At 33.6% G+C, this 16,647-nt stretch overlaps 4 protein-coding genes across 5 annotated transcripts; 2 read left to right on the top strand and 2 right to left on the bottom strand.

Moving 5' to 3' along the window:
* Positions 1-2,179: 2,179 nt before the first annotated feature.
* On the bottom strand, positions 2,180-3,183 carry LOC128396271 (39S ribosomal protein L32, mitochondrial-like). Its single transcript, XM_053356827.1, has 2 exons — positions 2,982-3,183; positions 2,180-2,875 (listed from the first exon to the last, which is right to left on the bottom strand). Exons 1-2 carry the CDS (start codon positions 3,088-3,090, stop codon positions 2,328-2,330), a joined length of 657 nt encoding a protein of 218 aa, XP_053212802.1. The 5' UTR covers positions 3,091-3,183; the 3' UTR covers positions 2,180-2,327.
* A 523-nt stretch (positions 3,184-3,706) lies between these two features.
* On the top strand, positions 3,707-9,213 carry LOC128396267 (uncharacterized). The gene is made up of 2 exons (XM_053356822.1): positions 3,707-4,711; positions 5,137-9,213. The coding sequence occupies exon 2, from the start codon at positions 5,139-5,141 to the stop codon at positions 8,877-8,879; it is 3,741 nt and encodes a 1,246-aa protein (XP_053212797.1). The 5' UTR covers positions 3,707-4,711; positions 5,137-5,138; the 3' UTR covers positions 8,880-9,213.
* An 885-nt stretch (positions 9,214-10,098) lies between these two features.
* LOC128396270 (inositol monophosphatase 3-like) lies at positions 10,099-11,503 on the top strand. Its single transcript, XM_053356826.1, has 2 exons — positions 10,099-10,444; positions 10,517-11,503. The coding sequence occupies exons 1-2, from the start codon at positions 10,284-10,286 to the stop codon at positions 11,466-11,468; spliced, it is 1,113 nt and encodes a 370-aa protein (XP_053212801.1). The 5' UTR covers positions 10,099-10,283; the 3' UTR covers positions 11,469-11,503.
* LOC128396268 (FERM and PDZ domain-containing protein 4-like) lies at positions 11,496-15,407 on the bottom strand. Of its 2 annotated transcripts, XM_053356823.1 has the most exons (4): positions 14,204-15,403; positions 12,347-14,022; positions 12,223-12,243; positions 11,496-11,946 (listed from the first exon to the last, which is right to left on the bottom strand). In XM_053356823.1, the coding sequence occupies exons 1-4, from the start codon at positions 14,230-14,232 to the stop codon at positions 11,687-11,689; spliced, it is 1,986 nt and encodes a 661-aa protein (XP_053212798.1). In that variant the 5' UTR covers positions 14,233-15,403; the 3' UTR covers positions 11,496-11,686. The 2 variants fall into 2 exon arrangements, with proteins under 2 accessions (XP_053212798.1, XP_053212799.1); XM_053356824.1 differs by lacking the exon at positions 12,223-12,243 and having other exon boundaries at positions 14,204-15,407.
* Positions 15,408-16,647: the final 1,240 nt, after the last annotated feature.

The following is a 16,647-nucleotide window of genomic DNA, read 5'->3' as shown; positions in this document are numbered from 1 at the left end:
TTTTCAATAAACAATTAAGTCTCTAATCAGTTGATCAGTTTAAAGTTAATTGTAAACGTTTCCTGGTTAATTGAATCCAAATATTTGATATTATTTTCAATTAATTAACTAAACATTTGATGAGAAATTATTTAATTTGATAATTTAGTTGATCATCTCACCAGACAATGAACTTGATTAACAATTAAACAGAAAAAAGTTGACCTGGAAATTAATTAATTGTGATTAAACTAAACAACACAGTCTAACAATTAATCATTGCCTCAAGGGCTCATGTAGTTATTTAATTTAATCAGCATCGATTTAAGTTAATTGTTAATCAACAGTTTCAATTTATCAAAAGCTTTGATTAATATTTTCATACACACACAAATAATAATATAATTTGATTGCTGTAACTAAATTAAGTTAATTAACTTGATCATTGTTTATTTAACGTACTAATTGAATTTAAATTGTTGTCTCTCGATTAAATTATAATCAATTATGATTGAAATTAATTTCATCAAATTAAATTAAATCTCTGTGTCTGTGAAAAAAGTTACAGACACAATTAAGATGACAATTAAAATTCCGATGATACAAATTGATTGCAATTAACAAATTGCGAAAACAAGTTTTAATTGTAATTACATAATAATAATTAAATAACTTTACAATCAATTGTTATCCATCATTGGATTCAATTGATTAATGAGATGATTAAACTGATTGTTAATGATTAACTTGATCATGATTCTTATCCCAATAAATGATTAAGGTTTTTATTTAATCATCGATTACATGATTTGGTCCAATGGGTTAATCATTTAGCTTAATTTTTTTTTAATTCTCCTTCTTTATTGATAAATTTGTCAATCCAATGATTGATCAACAATTAAGTTAACAACAATCAAATCCGAATCTAAATCAATCGTTTCATAATAATTTCTGAACAATTTTTCTTTCTCCCACTTAATTGTCTTTCTAATTCAATTTTAATTGCTCTCAATTATTTTAGATTAATTTATTTCTCTCTTTTTCCAATCATATTGTGATTTATTAAATTGTTGACTTTCTATTAATGGAACAATTTAAATACGAATGTTGGAAAAAGTGAAAGTGATAATAATAAGAAAAGAAAACGGAAAAAGTGATTAACATATCGCAGATTTGATTTGTTTAACAATTAACTAATTTACCTCTTCCTTCCCGCCGATTTTAATTGCTAATTCTAATTGTTGATTCTAATTGCTTGTTATCGATCTAATCTTGATTATAATTGATACATGTTCTTATTGGTATAATAAAGAGATAAACAAATGATTCTAATCCAGGTAAGGAGTATTTTCTGTCGTTCATTCAGCCATGAATTTCGCCATCAAATGGATCACCCTGTGTTCGGTGGGTGTCATGGATTACAGGTAAATGTACAGTTCGTTGTTCCTCTAATTCAATTGCACCTCTTTTTTTTTAGAATCCAAAAAAAGCAATTTGTTAATCTCTTTCTCTCTCTTTTTCTCCCTCTCCTTGTTTTCTGCTTCTTAATCCGTATTAACATCATTTGCTGGATTGAAATTGTCATCAAGAGATTACAACAATCAAGATGAGATTAATATCTAAATTATGATTGTGTTGTTTTGATTGTTTCGATGGTCATCAAATCAGTGTCAATGTTATAATATCGAAGTGATAAAAATTATGAGATTAAGATAATGGAAAATAAGTTAACCCTTTTTATCGTGATTGTGATTGTGTCATTTGTTGGAAATGGATTAATTGTTCAGTGTAATCTTGTTGAACCAATTTACGATCGTTTCTTTTACTCAATTAGATTTGGATTTCATGATATTTTCAAAGATTATGAAGATGATTCACCTAAATTGGGACACAGTTTAGGAGTAATTCCATACGGGATGCCCGCTGGTTTCTTAACCCGCCGAGGGAAAGGACCGCCGGTCGGATTGTTGGCTTATCTCCTTAATTATTCATCATCAAAAGATATGTGGAAAGATTATTATGCTCAACATGAGAATCAATTGATTCCATATTATCGTAAATATGGTCGATTTGTTTAAATTGTGATCAAGTGTCACTCGTTTCTTTTTCTGCCAAAGTGTTTCAAATTAGAGTTTATGGTTCATTACCGATGTTAACTCAGATCTTTTTTGTTCTTACCTTAATTGTTTACAACGAAAAGTTTGTTTTTTGTTGTTGTTGTTGTGTTTAATTAGTTGCAAAAGTTACAACAATTAAGCATATAATAAATGTACTTGTGATGTTTGACTATAATTGTAATCATTTTTACAATATCTAACAAGATTTTGTTTTGGTTTTGTTGATGATTTTCATTTTTTGGATCCATCATCTGATATTGTTACACTTTTTTCGGGTATTATTTCATTTGCTCGTTGTAATAAATTTTTGCTAAACCAAATTGGTCTCTCTTTGTCCACTTCGATCAATATTTTATCGGTAACTTCATTTTTTGGGTCATTTTTGTACCGAATTTCCATTGGTTTTTCCACTGGATTCAATCCATATTCTCGGGCAATGGCTTCTTTAATTGTCTTACTTTCTTCTTCTACTCTATTGAAACAATGGAGACACAAACGAATCTTTTCACGATAATTTCCACAAGTTTCACAAGTAACCAAATCAAATCGACGTTTTAACATTTTAGATCCATGAGGTCCCCATTGGGCAGCACCGAATCGCGATCTTAATCTTTGTTCAACTGTTTTCCTTTGTTTAGGAACAGCGAAAAAAATATTATCCAAAAAAGATGGAGTCTCTTTTTCAGAAGAAACATTTGAATCATACTGATGATAATTGTCCAATATTCTTTGTTCAATAATATTATTACCCAATGGAAGTAGCATCAAACAACCAGGTTCTATTATATGAAAAGAGAGAAAAACAAAATAAAAAACCAATTAACTAAAATAAAGATTAACAATTAAAGAAAACAAAATGGATCAAAAAATAAAAAGGTTCATTACCAGGACCAAATGGACCTCCTGGTCCAAAGAGATTGATCCTATTCTGGAAAACATACTTTAGATAACAATAAGATCTAATTAACGAAACATTCAATCTATCAAAAAACATAATTAATTAATGACTAATTAAAAGGTAAATCAGTTAATCAAAATAAATCAAATGAGACAAAATGTAAACATGTGATGAAGTTTAAGTTGTTTACAGTAACCAGGGAAAAGAATGGCGGTCAATTCAAATGGAGGAAAAAAGAAATTAAATTAAGAGAATTTAATTAAATCCGATTGATAAGCACAACGACTAATACAAATTGTTAATTAATTGTTTTGAAAATCAGGGGAAATAAATTGTTACAATCTCGTGAGAGGATAAAATTGAATCTTCTTTATAATGATTGTAATCACAATTAAAGAAAAAAAATGCAAAAAGATAAATACAATAAAAGGGTAAATTGATTGGATTTAGAATATTAATTTTCCAATAAAAAACAAACGTTTCATTTATTAAATTGTCATCTATTGGTTATCATAATTAAAAGTAATTCTCATTAGTTAATTTTTCGAGATTCAGAGTAGTCTTTTAATCCGATAAAAGAAGTCGCCACTGTTCCTGTGAATTCTTATCAACAATGAAAGAGAAAAGGGGAAAAGGGGGATAGAAATTTAAATTCTTTTCCATTGAAAATTTAATCAATAATTAAGCTTTTTTCTTGTTAATGGAAACGGATTAAAGTAAAAACCGTTTTTTTTGTTAAGTGAGAAACTCTTTTCTTCTGGTTTTAATTGTTTCTAATTAGAAAAAAACCTGATAAACGAGTTTATTGGTTTGTTTCTATTCTCTTTCCCTTTCCCCTTCCTTGTTTCTCTCTCTCTCTCTTCAACCGCCATCACCTTTTTCTGGTTTTCTCTTTTTCCCTCTTTCTATTTGTCTGTCTTTTTATCTTTCGATATTTTTCTGCTTCTACATTTTCATCATCATCACTTCCTCTCTCTTTCTATTTTCATTTTATCTTCCATCTTCCTCTTTCTTTCCCATTAATGTTAAAGGTGGAGTTGGTTGATCTCTTTCTCTGTCTCAGTCCATCTCTCTCTCTCTCTCTCTCTCTGTCTCTCTCTCTTTCTATTTTCTCTTTCTATTTCCCTGTTTCTTTTGACATATTCAATTGAATGAGCTTTATTTTCAAGTAGGACTCGCTCGTGATCACTTCACTTTATGTTTTTTCAAACCATTCATATAAATTTGTCTTCCCTTATACTTTTATTTTCAGTTTATTTTGTTTCTATTTTTTTTTGCTTACAATCTAAAAATTAATAATTTTCTTCAATAATTGATTAATTTACAATGATTAATTGTCTACGATTTGGTTCTCTAACATTTAAACTTTCACATTTTTTGCATTGACACTCACACACACACACACACACACATACAAATACACATACACATTAATACACACACACACATATATACATACATATACACACATACATACACAATTACTCTTACAAATACATACATTTACTCTCACTGGATTTCCAAAGTATCAAGTATACATTTCACAAAACGTTCTATTTTTAACACTCAATGAAAAAGTAATTATCATTTGTTTTTTGCCTTTTTAATAATCAAAAACAATTGAATTTACTTTTGATTATTTTCAAACCAAAAGCAAAGAGATTCAACATCAACACAAAAAAGAAGGAATTTGATCTTTCGATCGATCTGCCATCTAGTGAGCATCACCTTTTCTTCTTCTTCTCCATCAACCCAACATTCAACATCCAACAATCAACAATCAAAGAAAAAGAAACAAATTGTTTTTGTCCAATTTCAATGGTGTGAAGCTGAAAACACGCACTTTTGTTAATCGATTAAGTTTTTTCTTTTACTTTGACTAACCTTTTTTTTCGGATGCACAATAATTGTAAATGGGGCACAATTAATTCTGTGTGTTCAAATTGACATTTTCACCTCCCCCCTTTTCTTTTTTTATCTATACAAACACTCACTTTGATTTCCTTTTTCTCTCTCTCTCTCTTACTCACTTTGACTCATTGAGCTAAACTCTCTCTCTCATTCGGTCTTCACAATTTACATTTTTCTCTGGTAAAATTTACTCTATATAATTATCATCTTTTCCCTCATTCTTTTTGTAAGTTATGGAGGAAGGTGGTGATCCCATTGATAAAAAGGAAACAGAAATGGAAAACGAAGATGCTGAAGAAGGTGAAATCATTGATGATGATGAAGAGGATGAGTCACAACTCCAACAACAGCAACAACTTCAATCGACAACAACAACACCAACCACAATAGGAGCAACAACGTTTACCAATTCATCATCTTTAACATCAACTTCAACTGCATTTTCATTTGGTAATCAAGGTGATAAAAGTGGGTCCGGGTTGTTAATTAGTGGTCTATCCACAAGTTCAGCATCTGGTAATAATTCAACTTCAAGGTCTTCTGAAAGGAACAAGAAAGATGAAAATAGGTCATCTTCAAAGAAAAGTGACTCTAAAAAGAGTAACAATAGCACCAACAGTGGCAGTAGCACTGGCACAAGTAACACCAACACCAACAACAACAACAACAACAACAACAACAACAACAGCACCTCAGGTGCAGGCACATCATCATCTTCAAGGAATAACAGTTCTGACAAAAGGAAAAGAAGAAAATATGGCAAAGATGAGGATGGAAAAGATCAAGGAGATAAAGAAAGTGGCTCATCTAAAGATCATTCAGATGATAATGGGTTAAGGCCTTCGAAACAGCGTCGAGCCGCTTCCAGGGAACCAGGGGAAGCGAATGACACTGGATCATCGGATGAAAGTGATAGAACAGATTCTGATGATGATTCTCTTGATTTTAATGAAGAATTTTTCAAGGGAATGGTTAAACAAATGGAGGAGATGTTAAAATCTGGTAAAGACAAAGGCCAGAGAAAGAAGAGGGAAAAAATTGAGAAAATGATGGAGAAACTTAAGCGACTTCAAAGTGGATCGGATCCTAGAGAGATGAGGGAAATTGTCCGTCAAAATCGTCGATTATTTCGCCCATCATCAAGAGATCGTTCTCGTGATAGATTCGATCGTTTTGGTCAAAGAGGGTTTAGAGATCGAAGGGGTAGAGGTGGAAGGATGAGAGAACGAACAATGGACCGAATGATTTGGCGAGAAAGAGATCGTGATAGGCGAGATTTCCGTGATCGAGATAGAGACCGAGATCGCGATAGATTCAGAGACAGAGATAAAATGATGGGCATCGATCAATCTCATCATCATCATCACCACCATCACCATCAATCTCACTCTTCAAATCAATCGCAATCCCAACAATTGTCTCAGTCACAGCAACAATCAACCCAATCACCAACAACAACAACAACCAACACAACCACAACAGTCACATCAACAACAGACTCAACATTAACCACCACAACTGCATCAATATTAACAACAACATCACCCTCATCAACAACACCAATAAGTACATCGTCATCATCACCGTCAACAACCACAACCACAACATCATCTTCATCTCAAAATCCTTCTGTGATTCCTCAAAATCAATCATCTAAAGAAAATGACAGAGAACGTGAGAAATCACCCAAAAATACTTGTAGATTTTATCTTGATGGTAAATGTCACAAAGGCGCTGAATGTCCCTTTCCCCACGATTCCCAACCAGCCAAGAAAAAAGATATTTGTAAATTTTATCTCCAAGGATTTTGTGGTAAAGGCGATGGTTGTCTTTTCATGCATGGTGAATTCCCTTGTAAATTTTACCACACTGGTGCTGAATGTTATTCAGGTGATAAATGTCGATTTAGCCATGAACCTCTTACAGAGGAAACTCGAGCTCTACTTAAAAGTTATCTTGATTCCGGTGAATTACCCGATGAGGTTAATAGAGGTGATTCCAATCATTCCAGGGCAAAGAAACCTGCAATTCTTGGTGATCCAACCGAAGAGATGAAAACTTCCTATTTAACATGGTTATGGCAACAAGAGATGAAAGAATTGGAATTAGCTTATACTGGTACGAAAAGAAATTTGTTTCTAATCGAGAAAGAATTTGCAATAATTGAACAACCACCACAACCCGAAGGTGATCCTCATCCTTATTATCGTAATGATAAAATGGACATGATGATGAGACAAGGACCAGAGGGTGGAGGCGGTGGTGGTGGTGGACCCAAAGTCATGTCTTATTATATTGATACCATGTCAGATCAATCTAAATGTGATCCCATTTCTGGTCCAGTCAATGAAGATGATAAATTAATCGAGATGAGCTTTCATGATGAAGATTTAAGGTTACCACCTTCATCAGGTATAATACCACCGAGATTACCTCCACCCATGGGTGCCCCAGGTCCAGCACCAGTTGATTCATCATCTTTTCCAGGTCTACCACCGGATCATTTATCATCGCTTCCACCTCATCATCTACCAAATTTAAATTCATCTCCGCCATCAATACCTTTTGACTCTCAAGCCTTAATATCCTCAACACCATCAGTTCACTCAAATAATTCACCGTCCAGTTTAACGACGATGATTCCCTCAGGTCCACCTCCCCTCTTACCAATGCAGCCAAAATTGATAAATGCTAATAACGAGCATCCATCTTCCTTTTCAACGCCTTCCTTTGTAAATAACAATCAGTACTCTATTCCTGTGATGCCGGAAGAAATGCCACTACCTCCACTTAAAGAAAATCTTCCTCCCGGTCCTTACCAAGAATCTACCAATCTTGGCCCACCTCCTCCTCTTTACGCTGTTAACAGTTTCAATGGTCCACAGCCTGTAGTGCCCATTGAATCAATTATCAGCTCATCATCATTAACCTCTAATCAACCGTCAGTCAATTTATCCTCAATCCAATCAGCTGGGCATGATAATATTAATACAAACCAACTTGGTCAAACTAATTTCAATCCAATTTCCCATAATCAACAATTTAGCAGTTCATTTGCTTCCCCTCAGGATACAATGGAATCCACCTCATCCATAAAGGTTGAACATTCATCACCATCAGCATCATCTAGTATACCTGATAATTTGCCTCTTGCTGCACGACATTTATTACAACGTATTTCAAATAATCAGAAAATTGGTACTCCTGAAGACTCCGAATCTAATGACCTTCTTTTCAATGAATCAAACATAAAGAAAGAGAAAAATGATTCCGATCTTGGTCAATCATCTGACCAAATGATCAAACCTTTGGATGTTACAAGTGGAGGAGAGATGAAGCAACTTTTATCCGATTCAGATGATGACACGGAAGATGAGCCCGTTAAAGCGGCTTTGAAAAACCTTAAAGACGCTCCTAATACAACACCACCCCCAATGAAACACGAGTCGAAAAAGGACAAAAACGTGAAAAGTAAACTTGACATCGTTAAAATGTTAAATGTTATCCGACAAACGACACTCCAAGTGACCCAACCAGCAGCCAATACAAGCGATGAAAATAAACACGCTGATTTCTGGCAAAACATTTTAAGTGGAACAAATTTAGCTAATAATTCATCAGCCGCCACCTTGACCGTAGGCTCGACAGGATCAAATTCTGGTATTGACTTTAGAGATTCTCTATCAGGAACTCCACCTTTACCTGGAACTGAGCGTCGTGATCCTCGATTAAAACGTTCCAGTAACGATGATGATGGTAACTCTCCCTTCCAAGATTTCACCTCGAGTAATAAACCATCAGAACCAGCGTTTAAAAGCGACTTTGATTATCGTCTTCATCCAATCACCGCACCAAAGATCGACTATTCAATGTACGAAGGATTGTTTAACACTGATGTCCGAATGAAGACTGATCCTCGTCTTCTTAATTTCTTTAAGAAAAATACGTTAAAAGATTATAATCCATTAGGTTGATTAGTTAATTTCTTCTCTCCTAATTATCCAACTAATCAAATTTAACATGCGAATCAATGAAAACCAATATGGTTGATGGTTAAAACTCAACATTCTTCTTTCTTCCCTTTCACTCATACAAATCTTTCTTTCTCTCTCTCTCTCTCCTCTAATTCTTCCTTAATTATCAAAACTAATTGTTTGAAAAGAAAACTCATCATCTTCATCAATTGTATTAACAGAACGTCAATCATCCGACATTAGAAATTTAAACTTAACTTTAGATTCTCGGATGAATCTTTAGAGAATCATATTTATATAAATTATAATTATAATTAAATCTATACAATTAATATATGATCACTCGTCTTCTTTTACAATAATCAATCTAATCTATTGTTTTTTTTTGTTGTTCTTTTTTTACTACAATCAAACACTAATTGTTGATTAGAAGATAAATAAAAATCCAATCAAAGGTTAATCTTGGCGAGGAGACAATCAAATTATTATCTATCCAATTTTCTTGTGATTAAAAGCCCACAATGATTTAGTCTTTAATTAGTGTTTTTTTTTTAATTGTAAGAAGCACTTTTTTGTTTCTCTTGTGTTTACAACTTTTAATTGTTAATTAATCATAATGATTAGTTGAAAAAATTATCAGAGGTAAAGAAAAACAATGCTGATGAAAAGGGAAGCTCAAAAGTATTGATTGTTTAGTTTAATTGTTGGAAAGGAAAGGAGATAATTTCATGAAGAATATTATATTAACTCCTTTGCAGATCATCTATCTTCCTCCTTCACCTGTCCCATCATCGATTACACTGCCTAAGAAAACCAGCCCGAAGTATATCATTGGAGTTTTTGTTCGAAGCCGAGAAGTTCTTCAATTTTTCGAATATCCCAACTATGCCGTTTATCATGATAAAACAACAATCGTCAAAAGGAACGACAACAATTCCGTCAACTTTTTCGAACAACTTTTCATGGATAAAATTTTCACCAGAACTGATTCCTTTTCACTGCAAAGTATCGAGTATTGGCAAAACCAATCGCTATCGAAACTATTTACTCAAGGAATATTACTCAGAGCAAACGAATTGGCAACATAATCTCAACATTATCCATAATCTTGTCAAGTTGATCAAATTAAGATTCGATATTATCACACATTTACAGCTGATACTATCGATTCTCTCTCTCTCTCATGTTTACCTTTTAAATCTTTGTTTACATTTTTTTATCTATTCTTGTGAATTCATGTTGTTTTTTTTCTCATCGAATTTACTAATCATTTTTTCTCGATTAGTTAATTAATTGTTTCTTTTTTTTCTTTCGTATTTTTTTTTGACTGTTCATGATACTTAATTACTTTCCACTCTCTTTCATCTGGTATCACAGAGTATTTGATACTTTGGGTCAACAGAAATGTGGCCTTACATGATTCGAGTAAATCCTTTTGGATTTATAGTAGTTCTAGTCTTGTGTATTAGCATTTATCTTCTGTATTCATCATCATCAATAACTAATCATGTTCTTAATCACATTAAAGCTCGAAAACGAGAGCCAAATCTACCAACATCCCTTGGGTACGTGTACAGAATTTCAGTGATTTTCATTACTAATCTTGGTTCTCATTTGTTTGTTGTTTTACTTTTCAGAGGACAATCTATTGATCTGAAGACTCTTCTGGTGACATTAATCAAAGCAGCGGAAAGAGGGGGCAAAGAAGTGGTCGGAGTGATGAAGAACCGAGAATTACATAGTCGATCTAAATCAAAGGACGAGAATGGGAAAGATGAATTATTAACCGAAGGAGATTTACGTTCCCACCAAATGATGGTTCTTCAAGTATCGGCTAAATTTCCTGGCCTACGAATCATTTCAGAAGAAAAAGATAGCCCCGAGGGCGAAGGATTTTTCTTGCCTTTCGGTGAACTTCAAGATGTACTTTATGCGGACGATGTTCACAATCTACCAAGTTCCATGGTCTCTATGGAAGATCTGGTTGTTTGGATTGATCCATTAGACGCAACCCAAGAATACTCAGAGAATCTGACCCAATATGTCACAACAATGGCCTGTGTTGCGGTGAAAGGTGTTGCCACCATAGGAATTATCCACGAACCTTTCAGCCAGGAAACTTATTGGGCTTGGAAAGACACCGGACTTTCCGAATCTATCGAAGACTTAATTTTAAATGTTCCAACTCCAATGAAGAGTGAAAGTGAATCAAAGTTACGATTCATTGTATCTCGTTCACATACTGGAGATATAAAATCAAATTTAGCCAAAATGTACAAAAACGATGATAAAAGTTACGATGTGAAAAGTGCCGGTGGTTCGGGTTACAAGACACTCCAGTTAATCAAGGGTTTCGCCGATGCTTATGTTCACAGTACATCGATCAAGAAGTGGGACATTTGCGCTCCAAATGCTTTACTCAATTCAATTCCAAATGGTATCATGACCGATCTGAAGGGAAATCCAATCGATTACAACGATACCGGTGATGTTTACAATAGAAATGGTCTTATAGCAACTCTGAAAATGAATCATGAAAAAATACTTAAACTTTTCAGCGATTTAATTTCTCATTCACACTCGAAATAAATCTAGTCACAATAGTAGATTAGATTATATGAAAACGATTTTCAAACAATCATCTTTTTTACTAATCAATTTCGTATTCGACTTTTACATTTAAATGGATAATTGAAAACGATCAAATGATTTGGGAACTTTTTTTTTGTAAAATTTTTGTCCGTTTTTCGTCCCATCAATTATTGTATTAATAGTTGAAAAGGTTAACAAAGTGATTAGAATGTGGCTTAATCCGATGGATTATCTGTGCGATCATCTCTCCCACTCTCCTCTGGTTCCGTTTCAAGGGAGGAAATACTTGCTGCAGCAGAAATCGGCTTGAAGGTTTGGTGATCATATTCATCTCTATTTGATTCATAACCATTATCATCAAGACTTGAGGATTTCAATGGCTTGGAAAAGTCAACCGCTCGTAACTCATTTGGATTTGCTTTTGGATATGACCAGGGGGCAACTCTAACCATGTGTGGACCATAATATCTTGGAGCTGAAAGATCAATAAATCAATAATTCAATGTACATAATATTAATACATAAATGCTAACAAGTAAGTGTGAAGATCAACAAGGAAAAGAAAACAAAATTAAACATTCGAAACCTTTGAAAGAATTTAAATTAAATTGAGTTGAAAGAAACCTAACTAATCATTGAATTAAGTTGTGGTTTTGATTGTGATAGTATTTAAATCATATTCAATGTAAAGGAGGTAAAAAAAAGTAAAAAATTGATAGTTTAAAAAATGATAAAGTTTCAATATTCTTACCAATCCGTGATAATAGTACATCTTTGATAGCATTTTGAGAAGTAAAAGAAAAGCATAATAGTTCAATTAGTTGAATAGACAATTAGAATTGATTCTCGACTCGATATTGTGAAACTTATCTCACCTGAAGCAGTCCACCATTTAGGTCCAGCATTCCAATAGGTGTGAATCTGTTTTATTTCCTTTTCCTCTTCAGTGAAAATTTGATGGTAATATTTAATGGTCAGATAAAGTTGTTCAGTATCACAAGAATTGAGATTGAAAATGAGCGGTGGCTCTTCAATTGGTCCGTTCAGCTTTATCTTGACAGTAAAATTGCCATCTTCTTCTTTGTGAAAATGCATCCCGGTCACATCTTCAATAAGCCCCAAGGATTTTACGTTTACTCTGAACCCATAATAATAATGGCAAATCCCATACAAAGGTGATATGAGTAACCATAATCTTTGATTTGGCTTGATACGATTGTTCAAGGGGAAAAACCTACTTCCATACCAAGTCGTGTAGTTGATGGTCACTAGAAATTTTGTCTTCACCTCTTCTTCGGTGAGTCTCTTCTGAGTTTTTAGAAATCGACCTCGATACTTTGGAATATGTCTCTTGAGACCCGTTCGAATTGATGAAAGTGACATTGTTTCGACGTAAGATTTTGGTACGAAAGGAGGTAAACCGTAAAAGTATTCGATATTTTTCATCTTAACTTTTCCTCGCTTATTGATCAACTTATTTTCCAAAGCGTGTACGTAAACTCGAAGAGCACATAAACGGAACACTACGAATGGTTCCTTGTATAAATCGAGTGGAAATCTGTCCAGAATTAGATCATTAACACACTGGGTGTAATAATATTCGTAACTCTTTGGATCGTAGTCGATAAAAGTCTTGATATTTTTCGGCAGGAAGGTTAACCTGAGCATGTATCGGAGTTTCTTAACTCTACGAAGTCGAATTACGATTTTGGAAACCAATTCTTTGGGGTCAAGAATGGAGATCCTTTTTGGTTCGTACGCATTGTTATAAACTTCCGCACACAGAGCATAGCATTCTGGTGAGCGAAGGTCAAGCTTTTTCGTTAGAGAATCGACAAAGTTTTGTACAGTTATCGATCGACCGAATCTGTATATTTTGGTTACACCGATTTCCGTTTGAACTTTCAATATATGAGGAATTGGAATCAGTTCATTGGCTGCATTTACCATTTGGAACGGAAAGAAGCCTTTAATGGTGATTCCATCAGCGAATCGAACTCGAGATGAATGTGCCTTAGCTTTTTTAGCGGCTGTTAGAATGGCCGATGAACGAGACGAATTGGGCTGACAAACCGTTAGTTTAACTGAGTCACCAGCCGAAATCATGTCCATCACTTGATCTCGAGGTAATTCAGAAACATCAACACCATTGACTTTAAGTACTTTATCCTCGGCGAGTAGTTTACCCTCTCCTGGGCCTTTTTCTCGGACTGAGCGGATAACCACCGGATTTTCCGAACCAAGAATAAATCCAAAGTCACTCTCAGGTTCTTTAACCAATTCAACCTCCCGAGGTTCGGGTGGTTCATAATGATCAACCTTTCGTGGATCCTCGTATGTTGTTGTCTTATTGATATGGTTGATGTAGTAGTTTTTTCCCACCGAGTCGCAGGCGATTTCCCATCCATAGGGTAAACAAGGATCCCCCGCATCCCATTCGTCGATCGGTGGTAGCAAAGTGGTCGATTGGTTCGAGGGGTTAATGTAATAAGTTCGATCATCAGGAACTACTGAGCAGTTTGGTTCTTTCTTCAAAGGAGGATTTTTTGCACTAGAAAAGGTGAAAAAAAAGAGAAAGAAAAGGTAAATGAACTTGGTGAACTCGAAGAGAAAGTAGAACAGTCAAAGAGGGGGAGGGAAATCGATCGATAATATAAGAGATGAATAGAGAAAAGGAGAAAAATAATGACAAAGATTCGGGAATAAAATGGAATTTGTTGCGTTTTAATTACCTAGGGTAAGTTATTTTTTCGAAAAACATTTTGATTAATATCAACTTCTAATTAAACAGTAAATCAATTAGCAATCTAAAATGATGAAACATTAATTGAAAATGTTCTTGGACAATAAACAGTTACACGGAGCAGAATTTGCTTTCACTCTGACATCCAACCTGAACAGTTATCTAGTCAAAGTCTATTCTTACAGTCTGAGGTTAAGTTCATTGGTTATTTTCACTACTATTTCCATGGGGTTATGATAACATTAATCCTGGTGTTGATCATATTCACCTTGGTGGCTTTGATTAACTCGGGAAACTATGGTGATTTTTTTTGGCGTTTTCACTCATATCAGAAATTTTGAGGGAAACTGATTGAAGTAATATTGATTCACTTTATCAATTGTCACTTTTACTTTATTATTTTATACGAGAACTTTATCAATTTAAAATTGGGAGAAAGGGAATATCATCCCAACTAACTAAAAACATTTACAGTCAAATCACTTGGAAGGGAACAAAAAATCAACAATTCGAAACACAAAGCATTTTATTGAAACTAATCCGTTTTAGGTTAAGACGCTTAATCTTTTTTGCTCAAAATATCGATACAGAATTCATTTTTCTCGGAACACAAGTCATTTTTATCGAAAAAACTATCGAAATTAGTATGTTTATCATCCTAAGGCCAAAGTGCTTCGAATCCATTTAAAGTGTAGGACTAGTCTTGAGATAGAAATAGCCTTTAGTGTTCCGATAAAAATGAATTCTGTTTTAGAAAAATGAATTGTGTTTCGATATTTTGACTTGAACGGATTAGATGAGTTGACTTTAAGCAGATCAGTTTCAATAAAATGCTTTCTGTTTCAAATTAATGTAACGTAAATTTCGGTCTCATTATTCATCACTGGTTACAAACCCGTACAACATGCGAAAGCTCATCTTCATCATTGAATTGGCGTTCAACTTCCTCTAAGACTAAAGGATCCAAGAAATCAACGACTTTGCAACAGTGAAAACTGAAACAAGGGACTGTTTCAACTTCTAGTCGGGGGAAATGTAACGTAAATTACAGTCTAATTATTCATCACTGGTTACAAACCCGTACAAGGATAAATCCGTTCATTATCAATAACCAATAACCATTTAACCCTTATTTAGGATTACGTCCTTCCATAACCAATTGCTCGTGTTAATCAATATATGGTCTTTACTATACAGTCAAGTACCTGAAATTGTCCGTACCCAAAACTGTCCACCGATCGTAGCTCCATCTTTCTAATTGGAACTAACCCCCATTGAATTAATTAGAGCGAATATTTTTTTCTTAATTAAATCTCATAAAAATAATTTAAAAAGATTAAAATTATCATTTTCATGACAATTTCTGATTGTTTAGAGGATTAGTTCAAGTAAAATATTTTTTTGATCAAAATTATTGATTAATTTTCACCCCTTTCAAATCACCCGCTCTACGAATAACCCGTACAAAAAGTGAACAATTTTAGGTACTTGACTGTATTTGGATCATAATTATTAATTACTAATCAACCTGAATCTTTTATTACTAACCGACAAAGATGAATAAACTTTCAACTCACATGACACACTCGTGACTCTCGACGATCTCGTATAAAACCAGATCATCTACTAATAGAATGTTCATTTCTTTTAGAATCATCACAACATTCAAGTTAAAACATTCTAATAGATTTCATCTTGTCATTATCCTTTTAATTAAGTTAACCCATTCCAATAATCTGTGTAATTCATTACAATCATTGGATCAACCATTGGATGATAAAAGTTCAATTATATTAGTTAAAGTTCTTCTAATTGTGTTCTTACTTTATTTAATTCATTTATCACTCATCAAGTAACTTTTTACGTTACATTAATGATTTTGTGTTTCCTTCCAAGTGATTTACTGTAGTTTACATGGTATTTTATATTTATCTCCATCTTCATCTTCATCTTCATCGCTATTTTTATTTTTAACTCGTCTCTGGTTAGGAGATGAGTAGTTGCCACTAATTTTATTTGCCAACATCTCCCCGGTCTTAATGTGACCATTCCACTGGTCAAGTCCAACTAGCGAGGGTTTCCGATTCATAAATGGTAGCATGTTTTGAATGAAGAAATTGTGGTCAACATTTTCCAAGATTTCACCTCGAGTAATAAACCATCAGAATCAGCGTTCAAAAGCGACTTTGATTATCGTCTTCATCCAATCACCGCACCAAAGATCGACTATTCAATGTACGAAGGATTGTTTAACACTGATGTCCGAATGAAGACTGATCCTCGTCTTCTTAATTTCTTTAAGAAAAATACGTTAAAAGATTATAATTTATTAGGTTGATTAGTTAATTTCTTCTCTCCTAATTATCCAACTAATCAAATTTAACATGCGAATCAATGAAAACTGTTGGTTTATTAGAGTTAATTTCAACTTAA

The sequence above is a fragment of the Panonychus citri genome, unplaced genomic scaffold (assembly GCF_014898815.1).
Source record: "Panonychus citri isolate SS breed McGregor unplaced genomic scaffold, ASM1489881v1 Contig00143, whole genome shotgun sequence".
Taxonomy (NCBI): Eukaryota; Metazoa; Arthropoda; class Arachnida; order Trombidiformes; family Tetranychidae; genus Panonychus; species Panonychus citri.
Note: the sequence above shows the minus strand (reverse complement) of the source record. Positions and strands in the feature narration are given on the sequence as shown.

Bases quoted from the DNA above. Each gene is read 5' to 3' on its own strand.
- LOC128396270 (XM_053356826.1), top strand. From the start codon at position 10,284: ATGTGGCCTTACATGATTCGAGTAAATCCTTTTGGATTTATAGTAGTT. The intron at 10,445-10,516 runs GTACGTGTACAG...TTTACTTTTCAG, and splicing joins AATCTACCAACATCCCTTGG to AGGACAATCTATTGATCTGA.
- LOC128396267 (XM_053356822.1), top strand. From the start codon at position 5,139: ATGGAGGAAGGTGGTGATCCCATTGATAAAAAGGAAACAGAAATGGAA.
- LOC128396271 (XM_053356827.1), bottom strand. From the start codon at position 3,090: ATGTTTTTTGATAGATTGAATGTTTCGTTAATTAGATCTTATTGTTAT. The intron at 2,876-2,981 runs GTAATGAACCTT...TTCATATAATAG, and splicing joins AGGAGGTCCATTTGGTCCTG to AACCTGGTTGTTTGATGCTA.
- LOC128396268 (XM_053356823.1), bottom strand. From the start codon at position 14,232: ATGTTTTTCGAAAAAATAACTTACCCTAG. The intron at 14,023-14,203 runs GTAATTAAAACG...CACCTTTTCTAG, and splicing joins GAAAAAATAACTTACCCTAG to TGCAAAAAATCCTCCTTTGA. The intron at 11,947-12,222 runs GTAAGAATATTG...TTGATCTTTCAG, and splicing joins TGTACTATTATCACGGATTG to CTCCAAGATATTATGGTCCA.